This window comes from Gymnodraco acuticeps, unplaced genomic scaffold (genome assembly GCF_902827175.1).
Source record: "Gymnodraco acuticeps unplaced genomic scaffold, fGymAcu1.1, whole genome shotgun sequence".
Taxonomy (NCBI): domain Eukaryota; kingdom Metazoa; phylum Chordata; class Actinopteri; order Perciformes; family Bathydraconidae; genus Gymnodraco; species Gymnodraco acuticeps.
This window is the reverse complement of record NW_022989937.1, coordinates 1,828,095-1,855,335: the sequence shown is the minus strand read 5'-3', so window position 1 is coordinate 1,855,335 and position 27,241 is coordinate 1,828,095. Positions and strand designations below refer to the sequence as shown.

Genomic DNA, 27,241 nt, shown 5'->3' with positions numbered 1-27,241 from the left:
TAGGTAGTAATGGATGGAATAAGACATGTTTTGAAAATAGTGCCGTGATGTAATGGTGCGGAAATAGCGCTGTAGACCAGATATTACACAGCACCACCATGAATCAGGCACTTAATGCACCGCTGTTTGTCTCTCACCACCAAGATCTCCTATTACAAACCTCCCTCTCTCTTTCCCTTTGCCTCCTCTCTTACCCGGTCATAATGTATATGAGCATGACTGGGTAAGTGTTTATAACTTGATCCAAAATCAATACTCAAGTGGTATCTCCCTTCGTCTGGTGTACACTTTTGTGTGTGTTGTGTGTGTGTGTGTGTGTGTGTGTGTGTGTGTGTGTGTGTGTGTGTGTGTGTGTGTGTGTGTGTGTGTGTGTGTGTGTGTGTGTGTGTGTGTGTGTGTGTGTGTGTGTGTGTGTGTGTGTGTGTGTGTGTGTGTGTGTGTGTGTGTGTGTGTGTTCGCGTTCCGCAGTTATTAGTCTGACCTTGGTGGCGATGGTCTCGTATTCCTGGCAGCTCATGTACTCATCCAGCTGGCTGTTCCTGCCTTTGATTGGTTTGATTTCATCCATTAATCCAATTCAGTCATGGAGAGGATATATTGATGGAGGGGGGGGGTTGCCTTGATGCAATAGAAACATGCATGTGCAAACGGCCTCGCAGGTCAATATTAACAAAGTGGATTGATTGGTATTGACTTTATTCTAAACCCCTCCCCTGAACTGCAATTGTCCAATGTGCAGCTTTGAGAGGTTGATCAAGCTTTGATTTGATCTACTAAGACAGTCAGATGAATACTTTGCATTTAGATTTGGGAGGGAGCTGCATATAGCCTTTTGAAATCCAAACACACAAGAGCAAATGGGTAAGAAATTGATTATAATATTTGCTGCAATTGTTAGTGTAACAAGCTAGCTAGCATACTTTCTACAAAATGAACTTCCAAAGTCAGTTAAAAAACATTCAAGGCAGCATGTACTGTGTGCAAGCAGCTCCTGAATGATTTCAGTTTTGAAGATAAAGATAGCAACTCTGTCCTGCTCTTTATTGCATTTGAGGAAGATATCAGTTTAGCAACCCAAGCCACCACCCAACCAAAGGCCACAAGGTGTATGTAAAGATAGTATAACTAAACAAACACATTCTGCCTGGGAAATAGAAGTTGCCTTAAAAAATATAACTCCATGTATTTGTTCATTAATTAGTGCATATCTGAGACTCATTTTACATGATTATCACCTTAATTAAGCCCCATGCCCCCCGGTACCAGGGGCAAAACACAACATCTTGCAAGAAGCAGTGTCTGAGGGCTTCTTAAAATTTAACAAACTATGAATGTAACAATTTTTACCGAAACAAAAACACAACTCTAACGCCAAGCCTCTGAATTAGCCCTGAGCGAAAAAAATCTAACGCACTTATTACAGAACTCACGGTATAAATACTTTATTACTTGTGCACAACTGCACAAACAAGACATCAGATTAAAGATGAGATTCCAATGATTCCAGAGGTATAAGGTATATATCATCACTGTTCAACCAAAACTCAGGGCAGCGAATGCGAAACCAGACAACAAACAACTTAGCTTTACGGGGCCAAAACGGCAAAAAACGTCTTACCTTTGCTGTTTTCTGATCAAAAGTTGTGTTCAATGGCATTAAAACGATAAAAACGCTGCTGAAGGTTAATCCAATGTGTCTGTGTCACTTTGAAATTATTACTGATAATTCATCATCATATTTATATCAATAACGGAGTTTTCATAGCTGCTATGATAGCTACGAGCAACACAGTCTCACGGCATTTCGTGTTATAATCACAAAATTAATCTATTGATTCGTGTTCACCAACACGATGTTGCCATTGTTTTGTGTCACAGAACGATTTTAAAAGCAATGTAAATAATATCAAATTAGAAGGAAAAACAGATTTAAAAAAATACAGATTTCAGTATTCTGACACAGAACTACTTTAGAAGCAATGTGTTTATATTGGTAGTATGTTTTGTGCCTGCACCAAATAATAACAAATTAGAAGGAAAAACAGATTAAAAAAAATACAGATTTCAGTTTTCTGAGGCTCTGAGCCCCATTTCTTTTCCTCGCGGACGGCAAAAAAACTCCGACATTATACAATTTAAAATAAAAGGGATAGGGTTAGGCTTAGGGTAAGATATTGAGTAAGAACATGAACATGTTATGAACCACACAGCTTCCGTTCTTCCAAGACCCGACCGGACAAAAACACGTGGTGCAGGCACGAAACATACTACCAATAGAAATACATTGCTTTTAAAATCGTTCTGTGTGACACGAAGAAAATTGGAAAATCGTGTTGGTGAACACGAATCAATAGATTAAATTAATTTCGTGACTATAACACGAAATGCAGTGAGACTGGGTTGCTACGAGAGTGTATGACAGCTTCCGGTTTTGGGCATTCTGGCTACGCATCACTCATTCACCAATGGGTAATGTTTAAATGGATTTTAGGAACTTCCCTCTTGATTCTATTGGCTCTAACGGTTAAAAAGAGATGTCAATCATCCAAATCGACCGATGGGTTCCAGAGATATGGAAAATGTACACAAATGACCCCAGAAGTGTTTTTTTTTCTAAATCTCTCTAAAAAGGTCAAATGTCACTTTTTTTGCATCAATATTGATACAGGGTACTTAGTATAAGTTATAGTTTGGATTCCTAAATATTTTAGTCTACTATCCCATCATTCAAGGCTGGTTTTCACTATAAGTAATGGTTTTTTTTGGACAGAAACTTCAATTTACATTTTTTTACTTTAAAATAAAAAAATTCTATATTGATTCTGACTTGTCTACATCCAACTCACAGGTTTATCATTGTTTTGAGAAAAAAATATATAGTCATTTGTTCTGGGAATGTCATTTTCGAGCATGAGACCTGAAAAACAGGCTCAGGGCTTAACTGGTTAAAACAAATAAACTAGAAACACGGCTTCCACAAATGAAATGTTTTAATGTATTTATTGTCAAAGCATTTAATATATTCATTGCTATCAGGATGTTAAGAGCATTCCATGGAATATCACAAAAAGTGTTTCTGAAATAAATTACATACCCCACCTTTAATTTCAAATTGCATATCGTTTTTTCCTGGGTCTTTTGGTGTGAATCTCTTTTTTTTGGGCAATTTTCCAGATGTGTTGTTGTCTGTTACAAGCTTTTGCACGCACACAATGTATGTGGCTTCCGTTATGACCCAAACAACAATTGCAAATACATTTTTTGTTTATTGGGGTTCATTTTTTATTGCTGCCTGTGTGTTGGTAGCTCATGTCCTTACATAGGCCTGTTTGGGGTTTCAAAAGTGTGTGTGTGTGTGTGTGTGTGTGTGTGTGTGTGTGTGTGTGTGTGTGTGTGTGTGTGTGTGTGTGTGTGTGTGTGTGTGTGTGTGTGTGTGTGTGTGTGTGTGTGTGTGTGTGTGGTGTGTGTGTGGTGTGTGTGTGTGTGTGTGTGTGTGTGTGTGTGGTCTTGCTCAATGCAGCTTTGTCAAAGTGCACTAATTGAATAAAGAGTAATTGTGATGCATTTAGGCAGTTACTGACCCCTGTTGTTCTAGTGGGTAAAGCCATTAGCTTGAGCATAAGGTTTACTCCAGTGGACACATACAAAAATAAAACCAACAAGTGGAAGCAAGAGAACAGGAAGACAGCCTGTTAGTTAAGTGGATCGGGTGCTTTTTTGTTTAATGCATTAGATGCCGGTACAAACAAACCAAGGTTCAAGCTGGGAGGCAAAGAAGAGCATGTAAACTATTAATTCACTTGAGAAAATGAAAACCGCAGCTTAGAGGTTTTCCAGCGGCAACAACAATGTACTATCTCCTCTATGCTTTGAATTTAAATCAGTGCACTCCCGCTTTGCAAAAGCTTTGTCTTGATTGTCTCAAATATTTCCTAAATGTCTGCTGTATTCAAAGTACATCTCCTCAAAACACTGAGGTGCATTATTGAGGAAAAGGATGTCAAGGTTTTTTGCTTAAAGATAAACAAGCTACTTGTTCGAACAGAAATAGGGGCAGCAGTCCACCTCTACAACTGGGTTTATACACAGATCTTGTACCTTCAACATGATTGACAAGCTATCGGGGAAGCTTGCATCTTCATTGTTTCATTCCGGACTCCACAGTAAATCAGTATCGCCTCTCAAGGTGCACGGTCAAGGCTAGCTCCTATTTCTCTGCAGAACAAAACATAGATACCAAAACTGTCACTTCTGTACATCCTGTTGATAATGTTAGTTCACTCTTCAAAAGTATGAAGACTTAAACTTGACACTAAGGTTAGGGTTGGGTCCCAAATAGCTGTCAGTTTCCTTTAATAAAATAATAATAAAAATTAATTTTATTTTTATAGCGCTTTTCACTATAAAAAAACGATCAATCGATAAAAGTGGGTTGAATTCAAAACACAAACCATCTGCATGACGTGCTATATTTAGGTTGTAGAGCACATGTTATTTTCTAATTATGGCTTACTGACTCTTAGGTTAATGCCATTGGGGTGGGTAATGTACATGCACATGTATCTGCAATAATACATATGCAATCAACAATCCTATAATCTACTATAACATTAAGGTCTATATTATCTTTCTCTTTCGCATGCTATATTTCATATTAGGTGATTGAGTACAACACATGAAATGACTGAGCTATGCATTACATTAATGTCATATTACTATTATCTCCTTTAGCCTGCAGTCATATGACAAATAAAGTAGAGCGCTAAAAGAACCTTTCTGTATTGGTATACATCATACTGTGCCTTGAGAAAAGCACATTATAGAGTACATTTTTCAGTTATGTAATTTTCTGTCACTCATCTTTTAGCTCTGTGTTTGAACAGCGTGTTGCAGTAAACAGCGTCGCTCCTCTCGACAAGAGCCCGGCACTCTGGGACTGTTGGAGAACCCTTCAACATTTCAAGTGTTTGCCTAACTCTGACATGACTAATGTTTTTTAACAACATAATGAACTACGTGACACTCCTCAACAAAGAGCCCTGCAGACTGCTGGATGACACTTTAGGATGGCAGTGTAGCTTCTAAAGCCACGTCATGTGCTGAAGATGGGGGCTACGAGCTCTTAGCTGAACAATATGGCTCGCCCAGGTCAGGCAGGAAAGGGTACTTTTCAGCTCTTAGTTGTAAAAACTGTTCGGACATTATTGTGCTCCTTTGTCACCTTGTTGACACCCACACATCCAAAGTTCCCCTTCTTTCCTCTACGGGAGCTAAGATCTTTTTAAACTATTGTATGTTCAGACTTTGTTTAGCTGTAATACCTATTCAAAGCTACATTATGTTTATACTTAGTGAAATATTGAAACAAAAAACATGTGTTTTTCTCATGGCTGTACCATATCGTCAAATGGAACTACTCTAGCTGTTTTATAAATGACTTTTACACATTCCTTCAACATTCAGCATGAGAAATGTTGTATATTTGGACACTCAACTACATCTACAGTTCATTTTGTATGGGTTTGAACCAATAGCGGTGCACCAGAGTGACTATATCATGACTTGACCCACCATTGGGTTGATGCCCAATTCCTGTTTAAAACACTAGGCATCATGGATCTGGTGTTGTGTCATTGAGCATTTGATTAGCTTATGTGCAATTGCAATGGATTAAGATAAACCATAACTTGAACAGGGATAAATCAAAGCTGCATGCTAAGTTGGATTTAATTGGTAAGTCATAAAGAGGCCAAGGTGCAGCTGTAACGCTGTCAAACTTGATGTAGAATCAACTTAGGTGGGTGTGGGTTAAGATGAGCCACCCACCCCCTTTATCTAGGGAACTGTTGTTATTTGACCATACATTCAGGAATCTCCCATCAGTTATTGTTGGCTGAGGGGTACATTGAGCCGGTGGTTCAACTTAACCTCCCATGAGGCACTGAAGTTTAATTAATTCTCTGTAGTATAACAATTTAGTTTTACACAACTGATTTGTTTTTTATGTTTTGAACATAGTTGAAACAAAAAACATTACTGTACCAAACAACTGGAAAGAGAAGGGTTTAGCAGGGAGGGTGTGCAAGAGATCACATGATTCAGTTCAGTATATATGATACAGTTAGCTAAATGCAGAATATTGATCAAATGAATTATATTATTTTAGGTCTAGATTGGTTCAATCATTTTAAGGCAAACGTATGCCCAGAAGGAGTTCTTTGACAATCTGGCTAAAGAGAATAACAGCATTTGATAACATGAATAACTATTTCTGACTTGCTTATATAAATCAGTACAGTACTTTTACAACAGACTGGTACATGTGTTTACCTACCAGCTTCATTTACAAGGATATCTATGTAGAGCTGTTTAGTTAAACTGCAATTGCTATTTTTTCATAAGACTGGAGGTATTGTTCGCTATAAGACAAATGTCCCTTTGGCTTAATGTGCATTCAGTGTGGAAAAAGCTGATCAGCAGCAACAAAAGTCTACAGAAATCTTCAATCATAGCTTCGAAAGTGTTTGAATGTATAAATACTTCCAAGCTGCCGCTTTAACTGCCAAGTCGTTCCGCCGGTTACCCCCATGAGATTTGAATGAAGCCTAAGATCAGTTTCGGTACATGGAGCCGTGTGGAGAATCCATTGGAGCTGTCCTGAAGCCAGTTGTTCATCAGTGAGCGACCGGGGGTGAAACTGGGCTCATGGAGGCCCTTTAGGGACCTGGCGTCAGTGGGGAAGGCTTTCAAAAGAAAGAAGATAGAGTGGGCTGCACACTTGTGTGAAACTGAATCGCATTTAACACACCACTACAAACAGAGCTTAATTTTCCGTGTTACCCATAATCCCCTTGGTTCATTTTGGTCGTAGCGGTTGCACGGTTAGCAACCATGGGTTTAAGCAACTGGTTAACACTATGGACATGCGTTACGCAATGCCATCTCGGCATCATTTCACCAGATCTGCACTGCCTGCCCTATATGACAAATGCCGTGGGGAAGTTGAAAAATATGTGGCTTCAGCTGAATGCTTTGCAGTTGAATTATACTTAAAGTTCAGGGTAATCAACTGTTAAAAAGATACTGTTCAAATTATTAAGTTCAATAAATGGATGTTTTCAAAGTCAATGAATAATCGTATTTATGGTAGGGTATGTAAGTTTGAGAAACCAGCTCGAGATCGCTAGAATTTGAAAATACACGACCGGAAAAAATCTGCCACTTCCTTACAGAGCCCCTCCTCCAACACACACGACCAAATGAGGCACATGACCAATGAGGGCACGAGATAAGTTTGTGCACAGATGGAAGGCTGACAGGCAGGTAGGCCGTCCAGTTATTTTAGCCGGGCCGGCTCAGATGATTGGTCGTGCTTTTTACAGTACTACGGCTTCCACTTTTTATGGATTTTTTGTTAAAGCACTTCAGATATTCATTGCTATCGGGATGTTAAGAGCATTCCATGGAATATAACAAAACGTGTATCTCGAGCCGGTTTCTCAAACTTACCTACCCCACCTTTAATAATTGTGATATCAATATTGACCAAAATAATCGTGATTATGATTTTTGCTATAATCGAGCAGCCCTAACAGATGCATGAAAAAGACTGGAATTAAGGTATAAAGACAATTTAAATAGAAAAACTAACATATCGAACTTAGAAATACATATTCATAAAATGTCTAGTGTGAATGTTACGACACTACCGAAATCTCTTAGTTTCTAAAGAATCTAAATAAGTAAACATTAGAATATACAGTATTTCAGTTTTCATAGTTGAATGACTTTAACAATTACTTTATTTAATCAATGAAAGCATTTTACCAGCTTTTCTTTGTTAGTGAATGACCAAATTAGCTACATGTTTTTGACATTATTTACCAAAACAAAAGAGAAGGTATTTATTTAATATGGAACAGTGTTATCTTCCATTTCCTTGTTATTTATTTTCATTTGAATCCCAGAAAACCACAGTTAATCACTTCAACATACTTCAGTCAGCATGATGGGAAGTTGCGTTATTTTTCGCACATTCAGAGAACAAATCGGGTCTCCGTTACGGATGGGGTAGTCGTGACACCCCCACTCAATGAAATTCCTTCTCCCCCTTTTCCTTTCACGGCTTATTTTAATTAGCTCGCTCTCTGATCTCTGATCTCTGATCTCTGTCTCTTTTCCCCCTCTCCCTCTGTGATAACTCTCCTTTGCATTTCCTCTGTCTCCCTCACTCATTCGCTCTCATTGCAGTATTTCTCGGAGTAATGAATGAACTGATATCTGTTTGGTGTCACGAGGGTCATGAGCTTTCTGCCTCTTTTTCTCTCTCGTATTAGTCATCCGACGCTCTATTTAGCCGCCGCTCTGTCTTCCTGCTCTTCTTTCTCTGCACTCAAATAGAAAGAGAAGAAGAAGAAAAAACAAAGGTTGTACGATCTCCGACGTCGCCACGGATCTCGGTTCAGTAATTACAGAGAGATGAATGAGATATATGCCGCACAACGAGACTAGAGAAAGGTTAACGGTGTATATATATACATTCGATGTATGAATAAGCAGCATTTATAGAAACCTGCAGTAGAGTTATTTACCACAGACTTGATTCATCCAGCTATAGAAAAGGTGTCCGTTACAGAAATAGAGACTGAATTGATCTCCAAACACTTCTCTGTAATTGTCCTGCTACAGTAGCAGTCAATGTCAAGTGTATTGTTGCTGGTATGCAGTTTCATATGTTCTTCTTCTCATCCATATCATAGATCTCAATTACTTGGGCTTCATAGCAGTCATGTCTCCACTAAAGACCCCCTATTATGGTGTTTGGGGGTTTTCCCTTTCCTGAGTGTGTTCTATAGGTTTTTGTGCATGTAAAAGGTCTGCAAAGGATAACATCCCTGTTTTCCAGGCAGAGGGGGTTTCTCTCCCCCCCCCTGCCTGAAATGCCTCCATTGGACTCCTTTGTTTACTTTAGTAACATAATGACATCACTATGTAACACTTCTGCTTCTGTTGGTTAGCGGCCCAACACAGTGTGCATGTGTTAACATTCAGGTAAATGTGTTACCAATTTGTGTTTGTTATTTGTTGTGCATGACTGGAAGCCAATAGCGATATGATAATGGAGGGCATTACTGACACACCCCTAGGCGGTTGACCAATCACAACAGAGGTGGCGAGCTAACCCATCAGAGCAGACTGGGCTCTGGTTTCAGACAGAAGATGACAAGAGGTGCTAAAATAAAGACCTTATTGAACATTAAAGCATGGACACATGTCACAGTAGAGGCCCAAAATACAAATATGAACCTAAATAATAGGTAATATGTCCTCTTTAATACTCATTTACACACACAAAATGAGTTTTAATTGGTTTCTCTAGGATCCCATGCATGTCTCTGGTCTCCTACCTAGATTTCAGTCTGAACAATTTGAATGTCATTTGGCAATTGCACCCTATTGGGGGGTGATGGATCTGTTAAATAGGAAAAGGCATCTATGTAGTCTAAAAATGGGTGCTGTTTACACTGGATATGAAAATGAATATAGTTAAAGATGATTGAACTTACTGAGCTTCTTTAGGAAAAACATGTTATGCAGAGTGTAAATGATTACAGAGCTCAGCTGGATACAATGCTTATTGAAACCAGATGTAAATGCAAATGTGTGGGGTTTGTTATAAAAACAACATATCCAGACACAGTTCACATTTTAATATCAGGTGCAAAATGGGCCAGAAATAATGACAAATACGATACCCCTTAGTAGTTTGATGACAATAACAAAAACATGCTTTGGTGAAGGAGGTGGCACTTTAACAATGTGTTCAATTCCTAAACCAAAAATGAACAATGCAAAACAAATGTTGCAAGGGTAGCCATCCCAAATGTCAGTCAATGAAGACAAAACACAAACAATGTTATTAATTAACACCCTTTCTTGACTTTTTTTCTAATTCTAATAAAAATGATATTTAAATAATAATTAAGCCCAATTAAATATCTGTCATGACTCTCTTTTGCCAATTATTGTGATGAGTTAACCCACAGGCAGCAACAATACTTTTACTAACACCTTAAGTCTGACAGTTTTTTTTCCAGGAAACACCTCCGGCAAACAGGAAACGGTTTGCTCTGCTGTTATTCATTCCCGTTGGGATGGCTAACAGCTCTGCAGGGTTAGCACTCACACAGTGTGTTTCTTAGTGAGGGGGAGTACAGCTCTCTGATCTGCTTATTCATTACACTTATTCATCAATTCACTACGTGAACGGCAGATAACATTAATTAGAAAGACCTGCTTTAAGTGGGGAGTTTCTTTTGCAAATATTATGTCTTTCTGTCTTTAATCTTGTTTTTTGTAAGATCAAGTGTCCAAAAAAGCGTATGTATATTTATCTGAATGATAGCAAAGGGTCTTGCTTAATTACAAACACAGAACCATAATCCAACATGGAAGCCTTATAAGTTATAATGAATGGCTTTGGTTAAGGTTAATACACTAATGCTTTATAGATCCGTTTGAAGTCATTAATATGAAGAGCTGACCTTTATTCTTTCAATTTGTAAATTACACCAATGGGTGTCCCCCTTCTAATGTATTAAGTCCACAGTTCTAATTGCCACTGATTCATTAATACAGGCTTTGTATTTTACCATAATTAATTACATTTATAATACTGTATAACATTCCACCTAAAATGTCTAAAAATTACCAGACAGAGATGTTATATAATTTGTTAGGTTGTGTACTTGCATTATCCCAAATGTGTACAAGTTAAGGGTTAGGGCTGACATACATGTACTTAATATCCAGTATTAAGCACATATTTTGTGATCCTCTTTTAGATATTGGTTGTTTTTACCTCTATATAAAAAAGTGTGAGAAAAGGTTTACTGAGGTGAAACACCTACTGTGTGTGTGTGTGTGTGTGTGTGTGTGTGTGTGTGTGTGTGTGTGTGTGTGTGTGTGTGTGTGTGTGTGTGTGTGTGTGTGTGTGTGTGTGTGTGTGTGTGTGTGTGTGTGTGTGTGTGTGTGTGTGTGTGTGTGTGTGTGTGTGTGTGTGTGTGTGTGTGTGTGTGTTTGCTCTGTGATTCCCTTTAATCCTGACTCGCCCATGTCCTTCAAACCCCAATCAAGGTTGGCATTAATGAGCATTTTTTGCCTCGCCCGCCTCTCTCTCTCATTAAACATTCCCTAATTAACAAGCACTGCTGCTTACTAATGGTGTGTGTGTGTGTGTGTGTGTGTGTGTGTGTGTGTGTGTGTGTGTGGTGTGTGTGTGTGTGTGTGTGTGTGTGTGTGTGTGTGTGTGTGTGTGTGTGTGTGTGTGTGTGTGTGTGTAGTGTGTGTGTGTGTGTGTGTGTGTGTGTGTGTGTGTGTGTGTGTGTGTGTGTGTGTGTGTGTGTGTGTGTGTGTGTGTGTGTGTGTGTGTGTGTGTGTGTGTGTGTGTGTGCCCATAGCAACACTGCTGAGCAATAAATGACTCTAATAAATATCCCCTCCAGTTTTGATTAGCGATGCCTAAAAGTTGGAGGTGATTCAACTCTCTGAGGCTCCGGGGTTCATCTAGTCATGTCTGATCATAACGATTTTTCAACTTCATCAGAATCTGATTCACTCCAGTTGCCAATTTTAATGTGTTCAGAAGTTAGTCAACAATGTGTGGAAATACTTAAAGTACGATGCATACTGTACTAACACAGTACATTGACAACGACTTGCAAATTGCAAGGTCATCTTTTTCCGTACTGCCCTTAACCTTTTTTTTTTTCGCGAAACTGTGTCTTAGGGCTTCTTAACATTTAACAACCTATTAATGTGTCATACCCACTTAACGGGAAGAAACTCAGCTAACTGACTATACGAACCATTTTTAGCTAAACAAAACAAGGGTAATAGGCCTACCAAGTCTCTAAATTAGCACTAAGCGAAAAAAATGTAACACACTTAGCACAGAACTCACGGTAGGAATATTGTATTACTTGTCAGATCTGCACAAACAAGATATCAACTGAAAGCTGATGTTCCACAGATTCTAGAGATATATGTATCATCACTGTGCGACCAGAACTCAGCGAAGGCAAAACCAGACGACACACAACGTAGCTTTACCGAGCCAAAACGGCAAATATGTCTTACCTTTGCTGTTTTCTGATCAAAAGTGGTGTTCAATGGCATTGAAAGGCATACAAGGTGTCAATCATCAAAATCGACAGAGGGGGGCCAGAGATATGGCAAATACACCCAAATGACCCCAGAAGTGGTTTATCACAATTTTTTGCTAAACCACTCTAAAAAGGTCAAAGGTCACTTGTTTTGCATCAATCTTGATACAGGGTACTTATTATATGTTATAGTTTGGATTCCAAAAGCTTTTAGTCTACCATCCCATCATTCAAGGGTGGTTTTCACTATAAGTAATGTGTTTTTTTTGGACGGACACCATAATTTACATTGTTTTACTGTGTTCAATCTGAATTTACTTTAGAAGTGAATATATAGTCTTTTGTTTTGGGAATGTCATTTTCGAGCCTGAGACCTGAAAAACAGGCTCAGGGCTTAACAGGTTAATATCCTACCTTCAATGTTCACACTCAATTAAGATAATATATGATAGGACTTTATTTATCCAGAGTTAAACAGTTACAATAAACCCAGCAACATAATAATAGAAGTAACTTATACATTATAATAATAAAACTGCACACTAGCAGTGCAGTAAAAAAAAAATAATTAAGCAACTATAAAAAACATAGATGGTTCCGACTACACCACTCCACGAACCTGTCCACCACTCTCCTGTACTCGGCTGCCTGATCTCTGCTGATACAGCCCACAATGGCAGTCATCTGAGAATTTCTGCAGATGGCAGGACTGTGAGCAGTGTCTGAAGTCTGATGAGCACTGTGAACATGAAGGGAGAGAGGACCGTGCCCTGAAGAGCGCCTGTCTCAATATAGTGTCAGAGGTGGTGTTCTGCAGCCTCACATACTGTGGCCGAGCTGTGAGGCAGTTTGTAATCCAGCTAACAAGTGGAGCAACATGTATTTCCAGTAGTTTACTGCTACTCTCTGTAGCTCTCTGTATTCAGAATGGCAAACAGTTGTGTTAGTTTAAACTGAATTGTTTTGCATACTCGAGTTTTTTAAGAAACTATAGAACTTAAACCTTCAAGCAGTGATAGACGGGCCGTGGCGTATCCACGCATGTCAGGGGTACTTCCTGTTGACACAGCAGTGAATTGCCATGACCGCTGGAGACTGGCCACATGAGTGAACATAAGTTATTGCATGCAGTTTGATACGCTGAAATCTTAAGATGGTACTGACCAAATGTTAGGTCAATTGGATGATCTGTTGGAGGAGTTTGTTAAGGTACATCACCTGTGAAAAACTGCATACAATTCAAAATGGCCAAGTTCCTGTAGGGTCTACCGCCACGCTCAAAGAGACTATCTTTGCCGTCTCTATGTGATACATACTCCCACCAAATTTCGTAGATAGGGCACATTCACAAAGAAAAACTACTTTTGGTTGGTTTAGGCCCTAGAAAATGCAATTCCCTGCTAAATTCCTCTGTCAGTTCATGAGCCCTAATGATATAAAAAAAAAAATATAATGTTGTGTCGAGTCTCTTTGTGCGTTTCACTATGTTTTGTGAAGTGTTGCAATTTTTTTTGTGTCATCATATGACTGTTGAAAATAAAAAAGGATAAACAATAAAGAAAACACCATGTCAATAAATGGGCTATAATTCCAACTTTTTTTTATGATGATTTTGGTGATGAAATAACATTGTTGCTCATCAAATGTAATTACATGTCTTTTTATTCCCAGTATGACTTCTATGATGCTTAATAACTATTGAGTGAAAAAATGTGCAATAGCGTTAACATCTCTATTTTTCTCTTGCTTTGTGTCTCAGGTGTCGTCATCAGGTGAGGTGGAAACCATGGAGAGGCTGTTGCTGTGTGTGATGCTGGCAGTTGCCATGGCAGTGCGGGCACAGATCTGCCCGAAGCGTTGCGTGTGTCAGATCCTGTCACCGAACCTGGCAACCCTCTGCGCCAAGAAAGGTCTTCTGTTCGTCCCGCCCAACATCGACAGGCACACGGTGGAGCTCCGGCTGGCCGACAACTTTATCACAACGTAAAAGTCCCATCACTGATACCACCAAGAGAACTAGTACTTCAATGCTAATACTAGGTTGCTTTTGGTTTTTCTACCTCACAAGAACAACTCCCAGTACTAATGTTCTTGAAAACAGCTTCATTAATTTCAATGAGACCACAGGTTGGACATTGAGAGGTTTCCCAGGATCATTTAGCAAAAAAAGTTGAACATTGTCAAAATGTGTCGTGGCAAAATTCGGGCTGTTTATTGAACATTGGAGTCTTTAAGGATAAACAAATAAATAATAATATGAAATATTTTTTTGTTAATATGCTGTGTCAAATCACACATTACATATCAAATGTAAATGTGTAATCCATTTTATTGTAAAACAACCTCAACAATTTCCCTTAACGCGTGGCTAAAAACTGTCCAAAATGTTCTTCAAAACTTCACTAGGTAAAATCATTTTCCGATTTATATTTCAGTTGTGTTAGTGAATCTAGTTTTACTAGCAAATAGCCATTAGCTGGTAGCAGCTAGCTTGTTACTAGCTAGTAGCAACTATCAAGTAACAATATCCCTGTTTCCATTTTTTTGTAGCAGGTGCTTCGTCTTCCCTTGTCACTTCTAGATCGTAGAAACTCACTTGAAAGAGTCTTTATTCTTTACTTTGAATGTAATTTCAATACTTTTTAAAGTTTTATTAGACAACCATCTACAATATTAGTCACAGAACACTCCGATGTGTTTTCTACTTTTCCTACTTGCTAGCCACATTCTGAAAGGGGCAGTGGAATTTCTTTATATATTTTATGGTAAATGGTTGAGAATACATATAATTGTAAAATTAGAAGGGAAATTCGTTAACAATTAGAAATGCAGTTAGTTTTATCCAAGGCTCTCACACTGAGATAAGCCTTCAAACTCATGGTTATATTACTCAAACTGGCTTTTAAAAGGCAGTGCTATTTTTGGTCTGGCCACCTGCCAATGCTATGCTACCAGCCTACCACTTGTAATTACCTCTAATGGGCCTAGTACTAGTTCATTGTATCATCCCTACTGTAAGGGATGCTACAGCTTCCTCTGCTAATGCCTTTCACCAAACCACAAAACTACTGAAAATAGTGAAAGCAGGAAAAGCTACCGTAGCTAATACTAGAATACTGGTACTATTATAACAACTATAACACCCACAAAGTTACTATTTAAAATATTATACTTTTCTTGTGCTTTACACCCACATAATTGAGTGATTAATATATTCTCAAAATCAGTTTGAATTATAATAATAATTTAAAGCTGAATTACGACTTTATTGACAAGTAATAACAACCTATATCTAATACCACAAGAACTACATATACCAGTTCTTGGAAAGTTAGGTTTAATTGTGTGAGAATTAACTATTTTTCTCCCAAGCTGGAAACAGAGACATTGCTCTCTGACGTCAGACGAGGAAGCCCTGAGCTGCTTTGGCGGAGATTAATACGTTGCTGGATTTTTGGACTGAGCGGCATCGCCCAGAGCGCTTTTTATGACGATGCAAGCACATTACCCACCAGCACTACAATGAAATAAAACTAATTTAGGTGTGAAAAAAGCACTTACCCTAGAGGAAGTCATAGTGGGTTCATAGTCAATGGAGCAGCTCAAGGCTGATGGCAGTGCAGTTATATTTCACACAGGCTCCGCCCTCTACTGGACTCTATGGGCACTACTCTCTATCATGCTGTGCATGCTTTCACCTACTGAGTTTACGTAAACGTAGCCGGCCAATCAGGGCGAGCCTACCTGAATGCGTGCGCAGGCCCACAGTATATAAAGGCGGCTACACCTGCCGCCCACTATCCTTTTTCTCTTCAGACGAGCTGACAACCGAAGAGTTAAACGAACGAAGAATAGAAGATTAGAAGGAAAAATTAACTCACCATTACTGGAAGCTCGGCCATGCACCTGCCCTGGTTTGATCGCGGGCGCCGGTCTCCACCACCTCTGCTTAGAGTGTTAGAGGGACCAGGATATGGCCGAGGCGTTGCCATTCACGTCCCCATTCCAGCGGGGCGGATGGCTCCGTTTGCCGTTGTCGGGCACTTCCGGGTCCGGTCCATGGACGTCCACCGCCCTATGTGATGACCATGGCGGCGGAGCGCAGCTGCTCCCAGCGGGCAACAGGCTGGGCAGGGAGCTGAAAACAGCTCTGCCACGCTACCGCGTGACAAGGCGACTGCAAATAAACACGGGTGTGTTGGGCATCTCACTCATTGCTGGAGATGCCCCCACCTCACCAGATCAGAGCGATTATTTGTAGCTTGATCGTGGCCGCTGCCGCTGTCTGCCGTGTGATATCCCGGTGAGGGATCACGCCGCATGGCACTTTCCAAAAGGACCGTGTTGTTGATCTCTCGGGCCGGGAGCCCCCGTGTTTACGGAAGGGCTCTTTGGATCGATGTCCTTAGGCGCGTTCACACCGCAGTACTTTTCCCACTTTAGTTCCGATATAGTTCCGAAATGTTGCGTTCACACCAAAAAGAGCCGGACAAAAATTAGTTCATGAGAACCTTTTCACCCCCTTTTCCGTCCCTGCTAGAGAGCAGGGACTTTCGTGGGAGAAAAAGGTTCCTATGTCTGATTGGCTGGGCGGATTGCAAACCATGCCCCGTAAAACTCCCAAAAAGTTTTGTGAAGCCGCCATTTTATTATCCTCGCATTAGCAGTATTAGCATTAGCATTAGCCCAGCGCAGAAACGCAGAGAGACTAACTTATGGCAACACAAAATAAAACATGGGAGCGGTGGAGGTGTCGGCGTTCTGGCGATTTACTCGGAAGGCTTCAGTAGAAGCCAGTCCCCAACTCCGGGGACTTCCGGCCGGGGACTTTGGGCGGCAGTAGACGCCGTGAAGTGGTTTGCGGCCTGCCAGTAAACCCAAAGCAGAAGAAGAAGAGGTGACGTCAGCGGCTTCATTTGCCTAATCCTCCCCCAGGGACTTATTCCGGTGTGAACGCGATCTGTACTTAGTTCATGAGAACTAAAGAGTTCTCATGAACTAAGTTCTCATGAACCTTTGTGGGAAAAGTACTGCGGTGTGAATGCGCCTATTGGTTACGTGGGTGAGGAGTAGTCGCAGCGTGGCTGCTTCTTGCTCATCCCCAGAGGAAATAACACTGGCCCACACTCCCCGCTCCCTCTGTAAACTCCAGTATAGGAGCCAGCAGGTGGGAGCGTGCACGTGAGTGGAATAAACCGAAGTGCTGTCAAAACACTGTGCGGGTTCAAGAGAGAGTGATGTGTGTGTGAGAAACGCATTCAGTGAAAACAATTGCATTTATCCCAGAGTAAGAGTAATCTCTCTCCACATTTCCACTTTTCACCATAATGTCCGTTTCAAAGAGACTTTCCTTTCAACGGGAAGTCGAAAAGAGGCCCTGTTGCATGAACCGTGGGTTACGTATTGTAACCCTAGTTCTAGAGTGTTGTGTGTGTGTGAAAAATGCATTTTGTAAAAACTATGGCATTTATCCCAGAGTAATCTACTCCCTATCCCCACGCACGCTACGGCGCTGCAACCGCTGCGGGACCATGAACAATGACATGAGGGTGTTATTTTATCTGGGCGACCTCATAGTCATAGCCAGGTCCAGGGAATGGGCAATGTTTCACCCAATTGATCCTACACCTAACCAAGTAGGGTTGAAAAAGAGTTGCGGTCAATTGGAAGAAGAGCTCCCCCATACCTCACCAGCAGGTAGAATATCTGGGGGTGATGCTCGATGCAGGCAGACTACGTGCCACCCTGACAGAAAGCAGCAGGCATCCCTGCTGCGGGCAGTCTGCAGGCTGTGTCAGGGGGCGACGGTGACAGCTTTGATCATCATGCAGACTTTGGGTCTCATGACGGCTGCTCACTCCGTAGTGCCACTCGGACTTCTGCATACAGAGGTGGCTTACCGGCCTTCGTTTAGATCTCAAGACACAAACGACGTCTGGTGATCATCCCCCCCTCAGTAGAGAGCAACCTCCGATTCTGGGGGTCCCCAGAGAATCTGCGGAGGGGAGCTCCACTGGGGCAAGTGACCTCCTATATCACAGTCTTTACAGACGCTTCAGTGACAGGATGGGGGGGGACGTGCATAGAGAGAGCTGTAGGTGGTTGCTGGCCTCTGACAGAGGCTCGGCACAGCAACCTCCTGGAGCGGCAAGCAGTGATGCTGGTCCTACAGCACTTCAAACCCTTAATACAGGGCAAACATGTGCTAGTGAGGAGCGACAACCGCACCACAGTGGTGTACATCAACAGGCAAGGCGGAGTCCGCTCAATAGCCTTGTTGACCGGGGCAGAGAACCTGTGGTTGTGGGTTTCACAGATTGTGTTGTCTCTAAGGGCCCTGCACATCCCGGGACGGGAGAACGGGGGGGCCGACCTCATGTCAAGAGGCGGACCCCTGCCAGACGAGTGGAGGCTTCACCCGGAGGTGGTGAAGCAGTTCTGGACTCAGTTCGGGAGAGCAGAGGTGGACCTGTTCGCCAATCAATCAATCAATCAATGTTTATTTATATAGCCCAATATCACAAATGTTACATTTGTCTCAGTGGACTTCACAGTTTGTACAAAATATCAGTATGACAATATGCCAATCGGCGCAACAGCCACTGTGCCCTGTGGTTCTCCCTGGCCCGGTGGGACAATCCGCCCTTGGGGGTGGACGCATTTGCATACGAGCCATGGCCAAGGAAGCTGCTTTACGCCTTTCCACCGCTGCACCTTATCCCCCCCCTTCTGGATAGGGTGAGGCGGGAGCAGCTGTCAGTCATCCTAGTGGCCCCAGATCGCCGCCTGGCGCCGTGGTACGCGGGGTAACACAGATGATGGTGGGCCAGCCCTGGGCTATTCCTCAGGTCTGGGGAGCGCTGTCTCAGGAAGCAGGGGCAATAGGGGCGTTACCCACTCTGGGCCAACCTCTCCAGGCTTGGCTCCTGAGAGGGACAGGCTGAGACAGGTGGGGCTGTCTGACAACGTTATTCAGACTATCCAAGCAGCAGGAGCAGAATCCACCACAGCCTGTTACAGGCCAAAGTGGGCGGGATTCCGGCGATGGTGTGAAGGAAGGAGTCTAGAGCCTCTGTCATGCACGCTGGGCTCTATTCTTACCTACTTACAGATACTGGTGGACAGGACTCTGGCTCATTCCACAATTAAGGTGTTTGCAGCAGCCATTTCGTCCTGCCATGAGGGATTTGGAGGCAGGTCAGCCTTCAGTCAGCCGCTTATGTCGCGTTTTTTGCAGGGGGTCAGGAGGCAGCGCCCAGTAGTGCACGCCTCCGCCCCACAGTGGGACCTGCCGTTGGTGCTTGAGGCTCTGGTCACAGAACCATTTGAGCCCCTGGAGCTCTCCTCCCTGAAAGCACTGTCATGGAAGACAGCATTGCTACTTGCCTTGACTTCGGACAAAAGAGTGTCCGAGCTGACCGCTCTGTCGGTGCACCCAAGCTGCCTTTTAATCCGGGGTGACCGTAGCGGGGTGACACTCAGACCGAACCCCTCCTTTGCTCCTAAGAGCCTAAGGAGTTCGTTCAGGTCAAGGGCTATTCAGTTAGGTGGCTTTAATCTTCCACCCCATATTGAGGCCAGGGAGGCTAAATTGCACCTCCTCTGCCCAGTGCGTGCGCTAGCATGTTATGTAGAGCGCACGACTGCCATTAGACGCACTGAACAGCTGTTTGTGTGCTTTGGGGATGGTGTGGCTAGAAAAGCTCTCTCCAAGAAGCGCCTAACAGGATGGCTATGCGGGTGCATTACACATGCCTATGGACGGGCGGGGAGAGCCCTCCCCACTGGGGTCCGTGCGCATTCTACACGGGCTGTGTCAAACAGCCTTATTCAGCAGCATGAGTGAAGAAGATATATGCACGTCGGCGTCTTGGTCTACGCCAGGCTCCTTCATAAAATGTTATCTCCTGGACATGTCTGGCTCCTTCTCGTCATCTTTGCTTGCCGAGGCAACGCATGACTGGTGAGAGGGGGAGTGGCTGTGGGTCAGCAGGTGTCTGACCCCCCCCCCCCCTGGACATAAAGCACTTGTGTTTTCCCATGCTCCTGAGGGACTCGGGAGACATGGTGCGCAATCAGCCCCATACAGGGCTGGAGGCAGGCTGGGAGAGCCTTCCTCACTATTGTCCATGCCCACTCTACACGGAGCGTGTGGGAGTGTGGGGGATGTGGTGCACTTATGTTTTCCCATGCTCCTGAGGGACCTGGGGAACATGGTGCGCGGTAGGCTCCAGACGGAGTCTCCGCACAGATCTTTTCCATGCACACTCTACACGAGGTAAGCGTGTGTGAGTGTGCCTTATCCAAATTGCGGCCCCAACTTCTCTAAGGTTACAACCTGTTGGTAGGAAGTGGGGATGCAATGGATGTTAGCCAAAAGCCGGTCAGGGACGGTGTGGTGGGTCGATATTGTTGGATGACAGGGCGTGTATACATCGAGGCTCCGCCCACTGTACCCATAGAGTCCAGTAGAGGGCGGAGCCTGTGTGAAATATAACAGGGGGTTACGTATTGTAACCCTAGTTATATAAGCACAGGCGGAGCCCTCTACCTGGGGGCCCTGTCTTTCCTAGTCCGCTCGCTGAAGAGTGTATAGGATAGTGGGCGGCGGGTGTAGCCGCCTTTATATACTGTGGGCCTGCGCGCGCATTCAGGTAGACTCGCCCCGATTGGCCGGCTACGTTTACGTAAACTCAGTAGGTGAAAGCACGCACAGCATGATAGAGAGTAGTACCCATATAGTCCAGTAGAGGGCTCCGCCTGTGCTTATATAACTAGGGTTACAATACGTAACCCCCTGTTTCAAGCCTCAGTTCTCTGGATTGTTGCCTTTGGAGAGAGTTGTTCACGCTCAAAAATATTGAATTAACTGCACAGGATCAAAGGAGTACTATATGGGAATTAGGTTTTATATAATTTTTGCTTTTGAATATTAAAACAGTTTTCCTATAAAAGTCCTCTTACACAATATTCAAAGACAAAAATGATACACCACCTTTGTCTAGACTCAATGTTATATGTTAATATATGTTATATATTGTGTTGATTGGTGTTCTTACATCATCTCAAACGTTTCCAACAGTTTAACATGGAAAATGTGTTATTTGAATCCAGGTAGCGTTTTGTATTATAAGGTCTCCTGAAATGGTGGTGTTTAACTTTTTAGAACCTGCGGTTATATGCCAAAACCCCAAAAAGATGTGATAACTGAACTTTGTATCCAATTTTAAGACTAATTTGTTATGATACTCTTATGAGATCTCGGTCTTATTGAACTCTTGAATGGATTTTAATGATCTGAAATCTGAATCTTATGCAAAATGCACTTTTGTACGTCTTTTATACATGAATATGTGTCCCCGGTGTTCCAGGGAACTCACCAAGTGTCAGAAAACACAACCCCCTCTCTTTTCCTCCATACCCAAATCTCTAAAAAACGGGGCTGCAACGGAGCTGATTATTATTTGAATTTTTCTGACAACAGAAAAGGGGTGCTCCGCCTATATGGGCAACTCTCCACCTATCAGGGGAATGAGAGACCGCTGGAGACGCTGTAGTACATATGCCAGGCCTGTAAGTGGCGCTGTAGTCTGCCACAAAAGCAGAATCAGCCCTTGCAAAAACAGGGCTGGAAAAGAGCAAATAGAGCGAAATGAGGCATGGCTAAAATGCATGATCTGTTTGGTATTTTGAAAAAAAAATTCACAGACATGTTTTATATAGGTATGGCCCTACAATATATGTTTCAAATATAGCATGATAGGTCCACTTTAAGTTATCAGATAAAGAAGCTGAGCAAACGTTAGCTTGAGACGACTGTATCAGACCAACCTGACACATTTATTTTGTGTTTTTATAATGTTTTACCATGGTGCTGCTATTTTCTCAGCTCCAGATTGGACCAAAAACTATGAAGAAATTCTAAGTGAGAAAGGCTAACTGAGATGCTGGCTGGGGACGTTACCAAACTCTGTTTTTAGTTTGTATTTCAATTGAGAGACCCCTTGTGGAAAATTACATATTGTCTGTTTAATCAAAGTTCTGCCTTGTTGGAATTGTCTGTGTTACCAAAAACTCTTGCTTAACCCAAAAGCTGTTCTAGTACCAATCACACATGGTATATGTCTTTGTCTAAGTGAATTGTGCTGATCTGTGTCCACAGTGTGAAGAGGAAAGATTTCGCAAACATGACGCGGCTCGTAGACCTAACATTATCCAGAAACACCATCTCCTTCATCACATCTCACGCCTTTGCCGATATGGAGAACCTTAGAGCTTTACACCTTAACAGGTATGTATATAAACCTAGATGTGTTTGCGGTATGAGATGAAATCCACCTAAGAAATCGGAAGTGTCATAGATTCTTCCAAAGCTACAAAGTTCTGTTTTTCTTAGTTTCTACATTCTCTTTTCTCTCTCTTTTAGTAACCGGCTGACGAGGATAGCCAATGATACGTTCAGCGGGATGTCGAAGCTCCACCACCTGATCCTGAACAACAACCAGCTGGTAGTTATCCACCAGGAAGCGTTCAACGACCTGCTGGCACTGGAAGAGTTGGACCTGAGCTACAATAACCTGGACTCTATTCCTTGGGAGGCCATCCAGGTCAGGATCTCTTTAAACTGCTGCAGCCTTTCAAAACCCTGACTGGCTGGAGGCCATGGGAATAATCCAATCATAAGCACAATGGGATAAAAGGCCATTAAACCTTTTTGCCCATTTATTTGAAATTAAAATGAAGAGATCTTTAGGGCTTTTGGATTGAACTGGGGCCATTATGTGGACTATTCATTAAGCTCCACTGAAGCTTCATTTGTAGACATTTTCAGCGCTAACACTTTCAATTTGTTCTTCGCCAGGCAACAAGCAAATGTCAGGGTCTCTGTGGATCAGCTTACTAACATACTTTGCAACTTAGGATAATTAAAAAATATAGTGATGTTAGATAAATAAGTGCTGTAGTCATTGTTGAGGAGTAACACAATAAATAGGCAGTTACATGCTCAATAGCTAATAAATGAAATGACAAAATAAGTGTAATTGTAATTAAATACAGTCAAATCTAAGCAAATAACAGTTGCTAAACACATTTCCTGTGATTTCAAAGGGGATACATCTGATTATATATATATTTGTAGATAATAATATGTAGTATATAGATAAAACATTTGTGGCAGTAGAAGATTATCAGTTATTTTCCTCTCTTCCAAACTTTTCTGTTAATTATATTTAAAAACAATTAAATAGTTTTGCAGTTATTAGTGTTAAATACTGTTACACGGCCTGGTGTGTGGTGTGTATGTGTTGGGGTTGCTTTACAACCCAGTTTAAAAAATGTGTTAGAAAGCTCAGAAAAAAGTAGTCTAAATTAATATCTGACAAAATTCATATAGTATCATGACTTATTACAGTGATAACAGGGTAAGCTTTCAATCTCTGACCTATTTAACTTTAAAATGAAACTTTACTAACAAAGTAAGTCATTGTTTGTATATTGAGTAACCACAATAGCTTTGTTGTTTTCAGTTAAACTTTACCTTTACAGGTCTCACTAAAAAATCTATTAGGAAGCTGCAGCTAATTCAGAACGCTGCTGCTCGAGTCCTCACTAACACTAAGAAAGTGGATCACATCACTCCAGTTCTGAAGTCTTTACACTGGCTTCCTGTGTGTCAAAGAATAGATTTCAAAATACTGCTGCTGGTTTATAAAGCACTGAATGGTTTAGGCCCCAAAATACATTTCTGACCTCCTGCTAAATTATGAACCATCCAGATCTCTCAGGTCTTCAGGGACTGGTCAGCTTTCTGTCCCCAGAGTCAGAACTAAACATGGTAAAGCAGCATTCAGTTATTATGCTCCAAATATCTGGAACAAACTCCCAGAAACCTGCAGGTCCGCTACAACTCTGACTACTTTTAAATCCAGGCTGAAGACTTTTCTTTTTGTCGCTGCTTTTAATTGAACTATTCATATCTTAGACTGCACTGTAACTTTTATCCATGTACTTTTTTCTTTTAATGTTTAATTGACTGCACTGTAACTTTTATCCATGTATTTTTTCTTTTAATGTTTATTTTATTAGCTTTTCTTTTTAATGACTGATTTTAAATGCCATTTTCTTAATCTCTTTCATTTTTTGTAAAGCACTTTGAATTGCCTTGTGTTGGAAAGTGCTATATAAATAAACTTGCCTTGCCTTAGAATGTGCATGTTAGCATTATTTACTGTAGTTCAACATTTATATCACCACTGTCAAGGAATGCATTAAAAAATGTAAAGTTTAGTGACAATAACCAGGATTGTACTACCTTAAAGAAAACCATTTTCCTCTAGATCCGTTCTTAACCTATTCTACTTCCTCATTTCAAAGTGATACTAAAGTTAACTCTTGCTCTCTGTTCTTTCTACAGAGAATGATTAGCCTCCATACGTTGAGTTTAGACCACAACATGTTGGACTACATCCCAGAGGGAACATTTTCCCTGCTACAGAAACTCAACCGGCTGGACGTCACCTCTAATAAACTCCAAAAGCTGCCACCAGACCCACTTTTTCAACGAGCACAGGTATTATCCAATTCTGGAAAGCAGCAGGCCGAAACATATGTTTTCAATCTCTATTATTGTTATTTGAATAGAACTGGTTGAATTAGACAACTACCAGTGCATATGGGTAATCTGACTCAGATCGTGTCACACTTCCAGGTTCTGGCAACATCAGGGATCATGACTGCCACTTCTTTTGCGTTGTCATTCGGGGGGAACCCTCTCCACTGTAACTGTGAGCTGCTGTGGCTGCGGAGGTTGAACCGAGAAGACGACCTGGAGACGTGCGCTTCACCTCAACAACTCTCTGGGCGCTACTTCTGGTCTGTCCCTGAGGAGGAGTTCCTCTGCGAACCTCCACTCATCACAAGATACTCCCACGAGATGAGGGTGCTTGAAGGCCAGAGAGTTACTCTCAGGTACGTTTTTATGCTTGTCACGATCTTAGTTTTATGTCACGGTTTTAGTTTGGTCTGTCTTGTCATACGGAGGTGGGGAGGTGGGGCCCACATAATAGGTGGGCGTGGATTAAGTCTGTCAGTGCTGCACACGTGCAGTGGGATTACCCAATAGCGATAGCCTTAGAGGGCTGCGCCTATACTCATAGAAGCTGGGTTACAGTACGTAACCCCAGTTTTGTTTGGTGTGTGAGATCCTGGTGGCTGGTGACTGCTCACGTGAACAGCAGATTGAGGCTGTGTCATGCGCCCCAGAGTAATAAATGCCCACACCGGGTTGTATTTTGGACGTTCTGCCTCTGCCTCCTTGCTTGGTCTGGCCGCTCAACGGTCAGCTTCACATTCAATATTGTATGCATTAGATTCTTAAAGAGGCTCTATTATGCTTTTTGGGGATTTCCCTTTCCTTTAGTGTGTTATATAGTTTGTATTGCATGTAAATGGTCTGCAAAGGCTAAAATCCCTGTGTTCCCTAGGGATTTCTCTCCAACACTCTCTCCCCCCCCCTGCCTGAATCGCCTCCATTGTACTCCTTTATTTACTTCCGTAACAATGTGACATCACTATGTAACACTCGCACTTCTATTGGCTAGCGGGACATTTCTGGTACATCTCTAAGAGATCGCCCAATCACAACAGAACCGGCCAGCTAACCAATCAGAACAGACTGGGATCTGCTTTCAGACAGAGGGTGAAAAGAAGTGCACACATGATGCTATAGAACATTATTTCACCAAAGAAAAAAAGCATTAGCAGACCCAGGAAACTAAACAGTGGTTGTTTTTGTGCTTCTTATAGCCAACACACACTTGTTTCCTTTAGTTGATATTCGACCAAGGACTATTTTATTCCTCCCATTTTTCTCAATTGTTTGCATGTTTTCTATTTGTTTCAACGTGTTGTAGTAGTTTCACTTTGTTTTCGTAAACTCATGACTCCATTAGTTTTTTTTGCAAAGTTGTGCTCTTTGTATACCTGGAGGGACCCATTTCTAAAAACTCTGAAACCTTTATCTTTGCAGTCCGTCAGGCCTAACTCATCCTGGTTTACACTCTATATATACTTTTAGCGTTAGGTACAATACCTCATATGTTTTGGGTACATTATACACAGAGTTGGGTGGGTAATAATATTACTTTTGTCGGTAACGGAGTAGTGTAACGCGCTATTTTTATAATTCAGTAATCACACTAGAGTTACTAACATTGCCCCGACACGCGTTACTCCGTTACTTACTAAAATCAGTCATAATCACACTGACAGACAAGAGGGGTTTCCGCCGCAGGTTTATATGTACGTAATCTGCGCGATTTGCGCGTCCACATCTCCACATGCAGTGCTGCATAAACATGGCTGAGTCAGCGATAACTTTCGAGGGGTGGAGGTATGCCCATTATTTTGAGTTTGTCCGAAGAATAGACAGGAATGTGACGGTGAGGTGCAAACTGTGTCCAGGCCAGAAGCTGTTATCCACTGCTGGAAACACCACGTCAAACCTCAAGAAACACCTGCAAAGAACACATGCTAAGGTGAAGCTAATAGCTAAGGATCCCCGAACCCAGAGTGAGGATGTTGTGAGTGTGCCGCCGCCGACCCCGAAGCAACACAAATTAGAATTTGGAGGACCGGTAACCAAAGCAGAGATGGACAGGCTTGTAGTATCCTTCATAATAGAGGACATGTTGCCCATTTGCACAGTGGAATCACCATCGTTCAGAGATATACTGCGCAAAATACAGATAGCAGGAGACAGAGGACAGCCATGGTCAGATAGGAAAACATTCAGGATCTGGATCAGTCTTATGCGACAATGGAAACTGAACTAAAGAGAACATTTGAAACTTTAGCAGTCTGCGTGATCTGCCTGTAGGGAGGGGCGGGCCGACCCTGCGAGTAAAGTAACGAGTAAAGTAACGAGTTACTTTATGTAGAGAGTAACGAAGTAGTGTAATATATTGCTTTTTTTTTTTAAAGGAATATGTAATATATTACTTTTTTTTAGTAACGACCCCATCTCTGATTATACAGCATTCCTCATAATATAACGTACAAATATAAGAACAACATAA

At 41.9% G+C, this 27,241-nt stretch overlaps 1 protein-coding gene across 1 annotated transcript in view; it reads left to right on the top strand.

Moving 5' to 3' along the window:
• Window positions 1-13,927: 13,927 nt before the first annotated feature.
• Window positions 13,928-27,241, top strand: part of LOC117542388 (leucine-rich repeat and fibronectin type-III domain-containing protein 5-like) — a 36,763-nt gene continuing 23,449 nt past the window's right edge. The window contains exons 1-5 of the mRNA XM_034210038.1: window positions 13,928-14,147; window positions 22,327-22,455; window positions 22,591-22,771; window positions 24,580-24,735; window positions 24,874-25,133. Coding sequence (XP_034065929.1) covers window positions 13,951-14,147; window positions 22,327-22,455; window positions 22,591-22,771; window positions 24,580-24,735; window positions 24,874-25,133 — 923 coding nt within the window. The 5' untranslated portion in view covers window positions 13,928-13,950. The remainder of the gene's footprint in view (window positions 14,148-22,326; window positions 22,456-22,590; window positions 22,772-24,579; window positions 24,736-24,873; window positions 25,134-27,241) is intronic.